This window comes from Nyctereutes procyonoides, unplaced genomic scaffold (assembly GCF_905146905.1).
Source record: "Nyctereutes procyonoides isolate TBG_1078 unplaced genomic scaffold, NYPRO_anot_genome, whole genome shotgun sequence".
Lineage (NCBI taxonomy): Eukaryota > Metazoa > Chordata > Mammalia > Carnivora > Canidae > Nyctereutes > Nyctereutes procyonoides.
In genome coordinates this window covers 13,245,460-13,260,313 of record NW_026575125.1, presented here as the reverse complement: position 1 = coordinate 13,260,313, position 14,854 = coordinate 13,245,460, and the positions used below count along the sequence as shown (strand labels likewise).

The 14,854-nt window shown below is 40.5% G+C and overlaps 1 protein-coding gene across 3 annotated transcripts in view; it reads right to left on the bottom strand.

Annotated features, from left to right (window-relative positions):
• The window catches only part of REPS2 (RALBP1 associated Eps domain containing 2), a 225,532-nt gene that overhangs the window by 131,530 nt on the left and 79,148 nt on the right, over positions 1 to 14,854 (bottom strand). For all 3 annotated transcript variants that reach the window (XM_055339073.1, XM_055339075.1, XM_055339076.1), the window contains exons 4-5: positions 12,287 to 12,413; positions 4,459 to 4,556 (exon numbers count right to left, since the gene is read on the bottom strand). In XM_055339073.1, coding sequence (XP_055195048.1) covers positions 4,459 to 4,556; positions 12,287 to 12,413 — 225 coding nt within the window. The remainder of the gene's footprint in view (positions 1 to 4,458; positions 4,557 to 12,286; positions 12,414 to 14,854) is intronic.

The window sequence follows — 14,854 nt, the reverse complement described above, 5'->3', positions numbered from 1 at the left end:
CACCAGCAAATTACAAATATAGATGGTATAATTTGTGAAAAGTAAACCACAAAATGACGTATAAACGCATGATAAACAGATGAATCGGGAAAGAAGACTTAGTATTTCTTTACAAATCACTGTCAACCATTCACCAATATAGGATATGCTCAGGATCTGAAATTTTAAGAGAAAAAACATCCAACCTTGAACAACAACAACAACAACAAAGTAAGAAGGAAGGAAGGAAGGCAGGCAGGCCAGCCTAAAATATTAGGCAAAAAAAAATTATTCGTTCCAATATTTGGGTGCTTAATTTGGCACAAGCATCTCTCTCTAAAATGGCAAGCTCGGGCAGCCCGGGTGGCTCAGCGGTTTAGTGCCTGCCTTCAGCCCATGGCATGATCCTAGAGTCCCAGGATCGAGTCCCACGTCGGGCTCCCTGCATGGAGCCTGCTTCTCCTTCTGCCTGTGTCTCTGTCTCTGTCTCTCTCTCTCTCTTCTCTGTGTCTATCATGAATATATAAATAAAATCTTTTTTAAATTTTTTAAAAATAAAATAAAATAAATAAATAAAATTAAATTAAATTAAAACAAAATAAAATAAAATAAAATGGCAAGCTCATGAGCTACAACAGCATTGGCCCAGGGTCCCGAATAACCTCCCCAAGTACCCAAGGCCACCCTTCTTCTAATCATAAGGAAGGACTAGAATACAAAGCCACAGAGGAAGCTAGAAGAAAGCAAGGTTGCCAAAAGCACATTAAGGCGGCCATTTGAAGGGAATGAGTTATCCCAGCCTAGTGTACCACCAGGCCCAATCCATATTAATCCCCTATCACCAAAAATCTTCTCTTTAGATCCCCTCATCTACATGACTAATTCAGGTTGACATTTTCCTTTCTGGGAACTGGAATTCAGCCAAACCAAGTTGATAGGCATAAGAAAGAAACCTAAAAACAAAAGCAAGAAAAACACATCAGCCATGAAAACCACAAACTGCTGCCCTGAGGAAGGCCCCTTGTTCTCATCTTAGAAAGCAAGGCTCCAAATCGGATGAGGAGGGGACAGGGCTTCCACTGATGCCAAACAAACATTAAGAGAGTCAGACTATTTCAGATTATTACAATGGACTATTAAATCCATTCCAAGTCATTCATGTTACAGAAAAGAGAAGAAACTTGTCCAAGGTCACATAATTTGGCCAGACCTGGACAAGAACCCATCTGATTACTTCTGCATTATACCATAACTCCTTTTAATGGCCAACCACTGGCAAATACTGATGTCCAGCCCTGGCTCACCCCAAAGCTCCAGAGCCCTATTTCCTACCATCTCTTTGACACCTCCTCTCGGCTATCCCAAATGCTCAAATTCCAACATCCAACACTGAACTCATGATCTTTCCCTAATACTCTCAATGCCAGTTTTTCATCCAGGGCTTCTTAGCTTACTAGATGATATCACCATCTATATGGTTCCTGAGCCAGACTAAAAAAACATGTCCTATGTTTGAACTCCAGCCCTATCACTTCCTAGCTGTGACTTTGGGCAGATTAAATAAGGTCTCTAAACCTCAGGTTTTGTCATCTAATAAATGGGATAACATTTAGACACCCTGGACTCCAAGATGGCTTCATTCGTACCAGTGAAGGAAAAGCAGCTAGGTGGCAAACTAGGAGAGCTAGGAGAGCTGCCAAGCTGGATACTGATATGAGATTTCACCCCTAAAGGCATTGCTGGAGCATTTCAAAGAGGTTACTACCAGTATTACAAACAAGTAAGTCAATGGGAAGAAAAGGGGACATCACTGGGATTTCTATGGTGCTGGCAGCTTATGTGCTTTTCAACTACTGTCATTGTTACAAGGACCACTGAAGAGGGCCCAGTGTGCAGGCACATTCTACATTCCTGACTATGACCTTCACCTGGCACCCTTGAATCCTTTCATATCCTATTTGAGAATTCACATCCAATAAAAGATGCTGGTACATGGGAGAAAATGAGGTAACAGGAACTACCTCCTCAGACAGCTGTGAGCACTAAAGGAGACAACATGTATAAAATGTTAGGCACCAGAAAACAAACTATTTTCTAGTCTTTTACGCACAGGTCCCTCTATCTTCTTGCCTACTCCCCCCATTCCCATCCCCTGACCTGGCTAACATTTATGAATCCTTCTCATTTCAACTCAAATTTGCCTCCCCACTAAAAGCCTTCCGTGATGGCCCCCTACCTGCTAAGGGTTGATCATAACTGTACCCCTACACACTGTTTTTCATCCTCAAAGCACAGTGTAATTTCCATTCACAGCAGTGTAATGACATATTTACTTTGCAATGGTTTGATTATTGGCCACCTCGTTCAATTGCCTATACGCTCTAGGAGGGCAGGGACTGGGAATGTTAAATCTTGTTTTTTTGTATCCTCAACACAGTACCCAGAACTTAATAGGTGTTTAGTAAACATCAGTTGAATAAAATACCCATGAAGCATATCTATCAGCAGGAAACATGGACCCAGAGATTAGAAGTCACAAGACACCAATCCATGTAAAAAACCCATGGCATCCCATCTAGGGGACTGGGCAGAAAGGGTCTGGTGAGCCCTTTCTGACCACTGCAAAGTTCATGATTTACTGCCTGTTTGACCACCATTCTAACAATTCAGGATTAGGTCTCTACAGCACTAGGATACACTCTGCACAGACATGCACAGCCACATCCTGGAGAATTTTGTGGATGAATCCCAGTCCTTCCAATTCCTCTCCTAATGTAACCATCATTCCACAGTAAGTGTGATTCTTGTGTTTAAAGACATATTTTTATACCACAGGACCTCTAAACATAGCCAACTACTACATCTGGGGCTCAACTAAAGAAACAGCTCTTTGTTCCAACTTAGGGGTGAAAGTGAGCTCTACTGGACCTAGGAGAGAATGGCATCTTGGCTCTCCAATACGGTTCCAGTAAGGGATCTTCCAGAATATTTTTTTACTACACCCAGTGCTTGTTTATGTAGCAAGTCCAAAACCTAGCCTCCCTATAATATGGAACTCTAACGAATAGCAAAATATTTTAAAGTGCAGATTTTGACACTAGGCAGACCCAGCTTCAAATTCAGATTCTGCCACTTACCAGTTATGAATAAAACTTTAGACCCATTACCTGACCTCTCTCGGCCACAGTTAAGTCATCTACACTAATAGATAGAACAGTACCTAGATCTTACAGTTGTAGGAAGCATTAAATATAAATATACAGGATATGGCTAAGTTATTATCCTTAAGAAAGTTCTTTGTACACAGATAAAATTCTGTCTATAACACAGTTCTGGGCCTAACAGATTGCCCCATTCACAGAGCATAGTCAGTTAAGTACCACAATCATCCTTAGCCTTTGTCTATTCTGTTTGAGACTTAGCACCTCAATTCCTTATGGGAATATCTGACACCACTCTTCTATTCTGAGTAGAACTGCCTGTGAATAAGTGATCCTTCTTCCTAAGTTGGATAACGAAATGTCATACAAATCACCCAACTTCCTCTTGTCTTTAGGGTCAGTGAACCCAGTTTTTTCATAATTCCTCTCAGGCAGACACACACACACCAGCATGCACACACCCTTTTTTGAGAATATGACTTCCCCAGCACAGGACTCAGAGATACTACATAAGATAACAGTTGTAGACACAAAAATGATAAGCATTCTTTATCCAAAAGAAAACATTGGATAAAGGAAACATAAAATTTTCTAAGCCACGAAAAACGGAGACATCACTTGTGATTCTGTCATAATATTCCTTTTATATCTACTATATGTAAGAAATAGTAGTCACTGCCATATGTAAAATAACTGTTCTCCAAACTGCACGCACTAGGCACTGAAAGAGAATATGGAAGAACTACCTCTGCCTTCCAAAAGCTTGCAGTGTAACTGGAGGCACAAAACAAAGGGCAACAGCTAAATTTGCATTGAATGAATGAATGAATGAATGAATGAATAATAATAATAATAATAATAATAACAATAATAGTAATAAAAGAATAAGGCAGAAATAAGATAGGCTATTTGGGAAAAAAAATAAAGCACTCCTGAAAGAGATGCCTAATGATGTAGGTAGAAGGGCATTATAGACATACAAAAGACCAAGAACCAGCTTGGATTAGTCTAGAGACACTGAGAAAAGGGTAGAAACACACATTACAAAAAAAGATTTAGGAGAACAGGGGAGCTGTTCTGGCTGGCTCAGTCAGTAGTCTTATGAGACTTTTGATCTTGGGGTCATGAGTTCAAGCTCCACACTGAGGGTAGAATTCACTCTTAAAAAGATTTAGAAAAATATATAAGCAACAGAATAAGAAGTGCAATATTTGCATAAGGGGGCAGTTTTATATCTTCCTTGAAAAAAACATAGAGGATCCATCAAAAAGTCATGTCCCCATAGTCTCCCACATATGTGGCATAAAACATCACTTACCCGAATAAGGGAAGCCTTATGCCGAGGGGGCTTGGCTCCTGGGGCCCCTGACGAGGGTCCTTCAGGCTGGACAAGGGGCTGTCTAGCTTCATAAGGAGCTGAAAAAGCAGGAGGAAAAGTCAGCATAGTATAAAAAGATACTACTCAAAAATGATGATTTCACACTCAAACTGAGACTGTTCTTCAGGGAAGAATTAGCAAAGGAGTCAGAGTTTATCTACATTGGGCCACGTTGAACAAACCTTGATGCCCCTGGGTACAATTTAGGGAAGCAATCTAAAGACATTCAACTGATTCATGAAAAGACAGGAAAATATTTACATCAAGTTGAGATTAGGAAGAAATTAGAAAAGTGGAAAGGTAGGAACCTAAATTGGAACAGAAAGCAATAACAACAGTCAGAAAAGTGCCATGTTATAAATGCTCAAATTCTAAATATCAGGTAACTTCTATATGTACCTGCTGGTTTAAAAGTCTTGCATTCATCATCCACCTTCTCAAGAAGCAAGAAAATAAATATGCATTTTCAACACTAAGAATCATTATTATTAATTTTTCAAAAATAAATGGCACAATCTTCTTTCCCTTATTGGAAAGAATGTAAAACCAGGTAGAGAAAAATACAAAAAGGAATAAATGTATTTTATCTTTATTATTTTATCTTTCAAAAACCAAATGAAAAATACTTTTGCTGACTTTGAGAAAAGTTCTTACGCCACAAAAACAAATGCATTTTTTTAGTCCCTTTTATTTCCAGAACACTTCATAATGATCTTGCCAATATGGTAGGAAAATAGTTAAATATAATCAGGTAGTATTCAGCTCTAACACAAAGGAGAAATTATCACCCAAGATGAAACCATTTTTTTTATTTTGTTTATTTATTAGAGACAGAGAGAGAGAGAGAGAGAGAGAGAGAGAGAGAGAAGCAGAGACACAGGCTCCATGCAGGGAGCCCTATGTGGGACTCAATCCCACGTCTCCAGGATCACCCTGGGCTGAAGGCGACGCTAAACCACTAAGCCACCGGGGCTGCCCGATAAAACCATTTTTGATGAACATTCCGGTTAACAATTCAAGATTTTGTTTTTTTTTATGATAGTCATAGAGAGAGAGAGAGAGAGAGAGAGAGAGAGAGAGAGAGAGAGAGGCAGAGACACAGGCAGAGGGAGAAGCAGGCTCCATGCACCAGGAGCCCGACGTGGGATTCGATCCCGGGTCTGCAGGATCGTGCCCTGGGCCAAAGGCAGGCACCAAACCGCTGCACCACCCAGGGATCCCCCAATTCAAGATTTTGGAAGTATATCAAGAAGTAAAAAACTGAGGCACCTGGGGGGCTCAGTCGGTGAAGCGTCTGACTCCAGCTCGGGTCATGCTCCCAGGGTCCAGGTATCCCCCTGCTCAGGGGGAGTCTGCTTGTCCCTCTCCCTCTCTCTGCTGCCCCTCTCCCTGGCTTTTGCTCTCCGTCTCTCTCTCAAATAAATAAATAAAATATTTTTTAAAAAAAGTAAAATGCTTTCTTCCTAAAGCTTCCTTATAAGTAAAATTAGGTAGAGAGAGCAGAGCAGAGCAGCTTGTTATGGCATTACCCTTAGCATACTTTGATCAGTTGAAAATAAAGGAGGTGTAAAAATACCATATCAAGAACAGCAAACCACTCTTGGGCTCACATCTGCTTTTTGTATTTCCTCCAAGGGACTGGAATACAACATTATAACACATTTAAAATACATTAGAACATCAAAAATCACCACCTGGAAAAGCATTAAGTAGATTTTCAGACCCTGCTAAGAATAAATAAAAACATATAAACTGCAAAAGACACCAACCCAAGAACATATAATCCAAATCTTAGGTAGGTTTCAGCTGGTAGGCAGGTGTTCCTTTGAAGAAGGATTTTTTAATTAAATTATTTTTTTATTTTTATTTAAATTCAATTAATTAACATCTAGTGTATTATTAGTTTCAGAGGTAGAGTTCAGTCAAAGAAGGATTTTTAAGATCATTCCATTTTGATAAAATACCCAATGCCAGAATTAAACTCTTAGTGCCGGAAGTTTTGAACCATAGTAATCTGTATCATGGTTGGGATACTAGTGAACATGAGCTTTTCCTGGGTAGCTATCCCTATGTTTCTGGTTCCCTTCAGAGGGAAGGAGCATCTACTGCACAGGAGGAACACATATACAAGGAAGCCACCTGCTTCATGGCTCCAGTCCCTTACTTACAAAGGGTCTTCCCTTGGAAAAGATAGACATATTTTGTCTTCCCTTGGAAGAGATAGACATAACTCATCAGTAAGGCCTTGAACAAAGACTCAGTTTCATGGGTGATCATTTTTTAAAAGGCCTGGCCTCAATGGACTGGCCTTTCTTCCTACTCCTGTGGGAAGCCTGGATTGGCCTCACCTGCCTATGACTGAGAAAGTGAGTGTATGAAGCCCATCTGGTCACAAATCTAAAACATGCACTCCGATCAGCTTTGTCAGTACCAGAGCTGATAATCAGACCATCATCAGTCTGACTCGTCTCATTCCTCAGTCGGATCTCAACTCAGAAGGTAAAAAGGTGCTACTTACTGCCTCTGCTCTCCTTTCTCCCGAATAAAACCTGGAACATTTAATTCAATGCAAAAGAAATAATTCTTAGGTCCCCTTATGAGAGGTTTGATGAGGAACTAGAAATATCATCTTTCTCCAAAGGGAAGAATAAAAGATGAACCCTAAAGATTTCATCACTCTGAGATTGTCAAGCTAGAACAGAACCACTAGTAACTGCACAATAAAGACTCTATGTCTGCAGTCAACCCAATGAATGATATTCAGAAGGTAACTTTCAAGAATACTTAAGAGCTTCAAAAATTAAACAGGTACCAGATTCTAAAAACACAAAAGAAAACACTAGGCAACATTTGAGCACCTACAATGTGCCAGGAACTGTGCTCAGCACAGAGGTTTATATAACATTCCTTATTTGATCCACAGGACAAACCTCCTAGGCAGATGTTATTCCATTTCACAGATAAAGGAAATTAAAACTCAGAGAAGTGACACACCCAGAGTCCCACAGGCCAGAAATGAAGGCTCACCAAGTCTACGTTTAGGCCCAGGACACTGACATCACAGCCCATGCTCTTAAGAGAGTACATTCCTAGGATTCATATGTCAGAATAAGATGTGTAAGAAAAAACAGAACAGGTATCTTGATTTGGAGATAAGGCATTAGATATCAGAAGAAACAGATAAGATTTGAAAGCAGTTACCTCTGGAGATCAGAAATAGGTTGAGTGGGAAGAAGAACAGTTGTTTTCACTACAGACATTTAAGTATTATTTAACTATACAGATTACTGTGATTTAAACATTTTTTTAAATATGGGTAGCAGTATCTGCCTCTGAGGGTTGTGCTAAGCAGCAAATAATGCACATGAAGATCTCTGCATGATGCCTGGCACACAAGTCTTAGCCACTGACTATTAGCTACATCTAGCAAGTTAGACTAGCAGGAGCGAGGAGAGAAGTTGAAGAGGGGCTCTGAAGCCAACTGGTCTGGAGATCCTCAGTCTGATTTAAAACATACTCACATGCATTCCCCACTAGCCAGGAATCATGGCAGAATTTTGGACAGGAAAATGACCCCAGAAAAATGTACTCCTATAAAACTATTCCAGCAGCGAGACTCCTTTCTGAAAAGGAATAAATTAAGAATAACTCTAGGGGTGCCTGAGTGGCTCAGTTGGTTAAGCAGCTGCCTTCAGCTCAAGTCATGATCTCAGAGTCCTGAAATTGAGTCCCACATCAGGCTCCCTGCTCAGTGGGGAGTCTGCTTTGCCCTCTCCCTCTGTCCCTCCTCCCCCTTACTCATGCTTGCTTGTGCTCTGTCACAAATTTAAAAAAAAAAAAAAAGAGGGACACCTGGGTGGCTCAGAGGTTGAGGTCAGCTCAGATTGTGATCCCAGGATCCGGAATTAAGTCCCACATAAGGCTCCTTGCAGGGAGCCTGCTTCTCCCTCTGCCTATGTCTCTGCCTCTCTCTGCGTGTGTCTCTCATGAATAAATAAATAAAATCTTTTTAAAGAACAAAATCAAAGGGCAGCCCAGGTGGCTCAGTGGTTTAGTGCCGCCTTCAGCCCAGGGCGTGATCCTGGAGACCCGGGATCGAGTCCCACATCAGCCTCCCTCCATGGAGGGAGCTTCTCCCTCTGCCTGTGTCTCTGCCTCTCTGTCTCTCATGAATAAATAAATAAAATCGTTAAAAAAATACACTTAAAAAAACAAAATAAAAAATAAAAATAAAGAGTAACTCTAGAATATTTACTACTACAGTCACTAAGATTTAATAGGTTTTAGATAAGCTTTTCTGTAGATCAAAGAGAAGATGGAGTACAGAAACAGGAAAGAGAATCCTCAGTTTGTCATATGGGTTGATGGCATGGTGAAGGCAATAGAGAGTTATGAAACAGATGGAAAAGAGCATGGAAGCCTTAAGAAAAACTGAGTTCTGAAAATGTGGGGAGAGAGAGAATGAAGACATGTGGGATTCTCTTAATTCTTGACCTAAGGATAAATGACAGAAAGGGAAGCAGACAGGCAAAGAAAATCCTCTAGGGGAGAATCTATAGACATTATAAAAACAAGAGTGAACAAGCTTTGAAGTGAGTATTATAAATTAGAAGTAAAAAATCACAAGACTGAACCAAGTTGCAGATAGACAAACTCTCCCCTCCTTTGACTTACAGAAGACTGAATGGCACCTGTCAACATTTTACTTCTGAATGACCTTTTTTCCAGCTACAGGGACCTAACAGACTTCTAATCAATGGCTAGACCCAAAAACTCAAATTCTTTGAGATACAGGCAACTGACTGTTCACTCAGACTCCTCTTTATGGGTATGCTAGGCAAAGAAGAACCCTCTGAAATAGTAGCTCATCAACTTCAAGGTTCATGATATTGGAGAAAAACCAGGAAGGATAACTTAGAAAAGTACATTTCAAGAATAAAAGAGTGACCACAAGGAAATGTCTTCACATCTAATAGAATGACTACAATTAAAAGCACTGAAGAAAAGGGAACTACAGAGAGAACCAAATGCTGGCAAGGAACACGGAACTCTCATACATTGCCAGTGGGAAAATACAGCCACTTGGTAAAACTCTGGCAGTTTCTTATACACCTTTCCTAAGGTACAGCAATGCTACTCGTAGGTTCCAGGGAAATGACAATATATGTCACAAAAAGACTCACAAACAAATGTTCATTATAGCCTTACTCATAACAGCCAAATACTGGAAACAACCCAAATGTCCATCAACAGGAGAATAGATCATGAAATTGTGGTACGTTCACACAATGAAACACTACTGAGTACTAAAGAGAAACAAACTGAGATCCAGAACACAGATGAATCTCAAGCACTAAGCCGAAGGAAAGATGGCAGACACATAAGAGTCCAGCCATTCAGGGCAGCCTGAGTGGCTCAGTGGTTTGGCACCTGCCTTCAGCCCAGGGTATGATCCTGGAGACCCGGGATTGAATCCCAGGTCTGGCTCCCTGCATGGAGCCTGCTTCTCCCTCTGCCTGTGTGTCTCTGCCTCTGTGTGTGTGTGTGTGTGTGTGTGTCTCATGAATAAATGAATAAAATCTTAAAAAAAAAGAGTCCAGCCATTCAATAGGATTCCATGTATATGAAGTTCTGAAAGACAAAACTCATCTAAGGTGATAAAAAGTCAGGACAGTCCTCACTCTGGGAGCCAGGGAGGGACTGGAAAGGGGTATCTCTGTGGTGACTGAAATGTTCTATTCTTGATCAAAGTGGTGGCTACACAGATGTTAAAACTCAAACAGGATGGGACACCTGGGTGGCTCAGTGGTTGAGCATCTGCCTTTGGCTCAGGGTGTGATCCTGGGTCCGGGGATCAAGTCCCGCATCATGCTTCCTTGCATGGAGCCTGCTTCTCCCTCTGCATCTCTCATGAATAAATAAATAATTTTTTAAAAAAATCAAACTGGAGATTTTTTTTTTTAAATTTTCATTTATTTATGATAGTCACACAGAGAGAGAGCTAGTAAGAGAGGGAGAGACATAGGCAGACGGAGAAGTAGGCTCCATGCACCGGGAGCCCGACGTGGGATTCGATCCCGGGTCTCCAGGATCACGCCCCGGGTCAAAGGCAGGCGCCAAACCGCTGCGCCACCCAGGGATCCCCAAACTGGAGATTTTTAAATGTGTGCATTTTATCACTTAGAAAACAGAATAAAACACAATGAAGGAACAGACAACTCTGATACAGGCCACTAAAAGTCCAGAAAGATGGAGAGAAGCTGGTTGTCTCCCTGCCAATGGGGGAATGGAAGTCCAATGTGAATGGAATGAAGAAAGAACAGGGCAACAAGCAGAGCAAATGCGGACAAGTTTTTAAAGGACTAACAAACAAAAAAAGTCAGGGTAGAACTTGGTAATAGGCTGATTTAGTAGAACAAAAAATGACTCACCCGTGAATTAAAAACCAAATCACAGGCACCATGCTGGGCATAAACCTCCAATGTCCAACCCCAGATAACATTAGGAATCAAAAAGAACTCCATTTCTAGAACTAGAGAAGTCAGGCAGGAGAGACTTTAAGAGGAAAATGAGAATTCTCAACCCTACTTAGTTTCAGACCCTACTGGGACATTCAAGTTTCAGAAGAGTCATTTTTGTTACCATCCTTTAATAACATCATCTTACATTTGCATAGGACTGAGTTTCTAATCAGTCTTTATACCCCTGTTCTCACTAATCCTCACAACACCCCTCCAGAATACCATTACCCCATTTTAAAAGAGGAAAGAAAATCATGGTTCAGAGCAGTTCAATGGCTTGCCCAAGGTCACACAGCTAGTCACATTAAACCCACGACTTCGGATTCCAATCAAAAGACTTTTCCATTATGCCACACCTGCTCCTCTCTCTACAAGATTACAGCCTCTCTCTAACCTAGCACACATTTTTATCTGTATTCCTTCCAGAACTCACCACTATTTTCAATGCAGCAAAAACCTGCAGAAACTGGGTCATTTTCAAACACAGCCCACAAAATACAAAAGGAGGATTATGGATAACCAATTCTAGAATACCTTTAATTAGTCCTATCTTAAACTATGAGCCTGAGCCCCAGGACAAGATGCTGCAGTGAATTTATGGGGCTTTAGGCACTGCAGGCTAGGCGGCCAACTTTGCAAGTCATCCTCAGAACCAACTAACGTATTTTACCACTAACATGGCCAACACAGCATAAATGTGAGCAAGCAGGCAACCCCACAACTAGACACTTCACACACTTCTCAGCAAAATGTTTCCCCTACCATTTACTTCCCTTATTCATATTCCCAAACACAAGAGCTAAATATTTTCATTTATGTGATCAGTCTTGAAAGGTTGAATCAACTCTTTTGCTTTTGCAGTTATATTTTCTTAAGTAGTTTCATAAAAGCAGTTGTTATATAAATATGTTTGGAATGTTTGCTGAAAGGAACAATTCCAATACCCATCTTTTTCACATGCTATGTTCCTGTGTAATGAAATCTGTATATGAAGGATTAAATCGTCTAAATCATTTACAAGTCCAAAGATAAACTAGTTTGTAGGAGAGGAGACAAGGCATTACTAAGATATATTTCATTTTCTTCTTTAAAAAAACCTTGCTTGAGAGTATAAAATTAAATCGAGCCATGTTTCCAAGGACAGAGGTAATTAAGTCAGGAGATTCAGCAGCTGGTGGCGTTGCTGCCTGATAGATTAAGGAGTCTCTAAGACACTGCTGGGACAGCTGGACAAGATCGCCTCTTACCTGGATGCATCTGCTCCGTGCTGCTCCGCAGTTTGCTGTAGCCATGGCTCAAGGGCACCCTCTGGTAATGAGGCGGGGAAGAAGGAGGGGAGGCGAGGGGTGACATCGTGGGAGACTGTGTTTCCTGCTTCAAAGAACCAGAGCAGAGTTCAGAGGCAATCACTCGAGAAGCCTGGCGCTCTGAGCTGCAGTTATGAAGTATAATGCAACCCTATTGCTGGTGAGATGGCTGATTTAACAAATGGAGGGAATGTTTTCTCAAAAACACAGTTTGGTTAAAATGCAGTGTCTGAGGATTCACATCTCCCAGAGAATCAAGTCTTGCCAGCACTTAGTTACCTAAATTACTAAAACAAGCCTGAAATGCTTTCAGTTATTCCACTAAAATTTTCCTTTGGAAAATGGAAGACAATGATCACATGAAATAGCATTCATTCTCCCCAAATCTGATCTCCTCGTGGATAAATTCCATTTTTATTCATTTAATAAAGGCTATTTCCTGGATTTACACTTATCAAGTCTTCTAGCAAATGTGGATATTAAAAATATACATTTAAAATGCTTAATGCTAAATGTTCCTGGAGCTTACTATGCCAAAGTAAAATGCCAGCTTTTTCCACACTGGGGGAATTATAAAACAATTCATTATGGGAAAACCACTCCTAACCACTAGAATGGAGGCTTACTTAACAAGCTACAGTTCAAATTTCAGTTGAAATGTGAATTTTATGTAGGACTCTAGCAAGGTAAACAACCTTGCTCTGCTACTGGGTTTCCTCCTCTTTTTTTTTAATGCTATCAATAAACTGGAGTACCCAAGTAACAAGGAAATAGTACTTTTAATCAATATGCAGACTATATAGGTGCTCTCAGTCTAAAAATAAAAAAGCAATCTGAGATACTGATCAAATACTCTTCTTCAAGAAAAAAATAGAATATTTCTTTTGAAGTGTAAGTTCACAACAGATTGGATGGGCCTAGCATAAACCCAACCTGAAGTGAAAGGATGTGTCCTCAATCATGCAGCCAGGGGATGGGCCTAGAAAGTCCCTAGGGTATCAAACATCCTGGGATAGTGGACTCTCATTCCTCTTCAAACACTGGTAGGAAAACATGCCAGAGTACTGACTGAAGGTTCCTACACTCCTTATTTGTGTGTGTATGTATGTGTATATATAAATGTGTATATATATAATAAAACCTGTATATAAATATATACACACCCCTGAAGAACCTGTTTAAAATGTATCAGAATTACAAAAGCAACAGTACACTCAGCCATTTAACAGGACGTGCTATACATCACTTGACTGTAAATATAAAAATTCTGCAGCAACCTCATTGTATATACAGCATTATCATGATGAGCCATGTAAATTAGTTCTCAACTTAATCCTTTAAACACTCAGCACATTTAAAAAACATTTTGAGGGAGCCTGGGTGGTTCAGCGGTTTAGCGCTGCCTTCCGCCCAGGGCCTGATCCTGGAGACCCAGGATCAAGTCCCCCATGTCAGGCTCCCTGCATGGAGCCTGCTTCTCCCTCTGCCTGTGTCTCTGCCTCTCTCTGTGTGTCTCTCATCAATAAATAAATAAAATCTTTAAAAACATAAAATAAAATAATTAAATTAAATTAAAAAATAATAAAATAATAAAAATAAAAAATATTTTGATTCGTCTTCCTAAAATATGACAAATTTGTCTTACAGAAGACACTATATTGAATATCATTTGACTTTTCTATATGATTCAGTATCTTTATTAGAAGTATGAGCTGTACCTTGATGCCCTTAGAGTTTACTAATTTGTGAGACTATTTACCTCTTTCTTTCTTCTGAGATTTTATACTTCTATCTCTATCAATCACCACCTGACTATTGCAATTAGTGCTCCAATTTTTTTAAAGATTTTTATTTATTCATGAGAGACACAGCAAGAGAGAGAGAGAGAGAGAGAGAGAGAGAGAGAGGCAGAAACACAGGCTGAGGGAGAAGCAGGCTCCCTGCAAGGAGCCTGATGTGGGACTTCATCCCGGATCCTGGGATCACGCCCTGGGCCAAAGGCAGACACTCAACCGCTGAGCCACCCAGGCATCCCTAGTGCTCCAATTTTAAAAGCTCATCCTCCCTTTTCTTGTCCCTTGGCTGCTAAGTGTATAATGGCAGCATTTCCCAAGATGGAATTCCAAACATGCTCCACAGGAAAGGATTCCCTGGTGAAAGAAGTTTACTAAATACAAATCTCCAAGTCTCTTTGCAGCAGGACTTCTCAGGACCTTGAATGTGCTAAAGTGCACTATGACTCTCCAAGACGGAGGATGTAGTCTTTCCCCCCAAGAAAAGGATATAAAGCAGCATTCTCCAAACATATTTAACCACAGAAACCTTTCTCCAAACTTTTTGTGAGGAGAATATCTATTAAAAACGCTTAGGTAAGCCTGACTGGTTCAGTCAGTAGAGCATGTGACTCTTGATCACAGGGTCCTGAGTTAAAGCCCCACACTGGATGCAGAGTTTACTTAAAAACACAAAATTCCTAGGGCAGCCCCAGTGGCTCAGCAGTTTAGCACC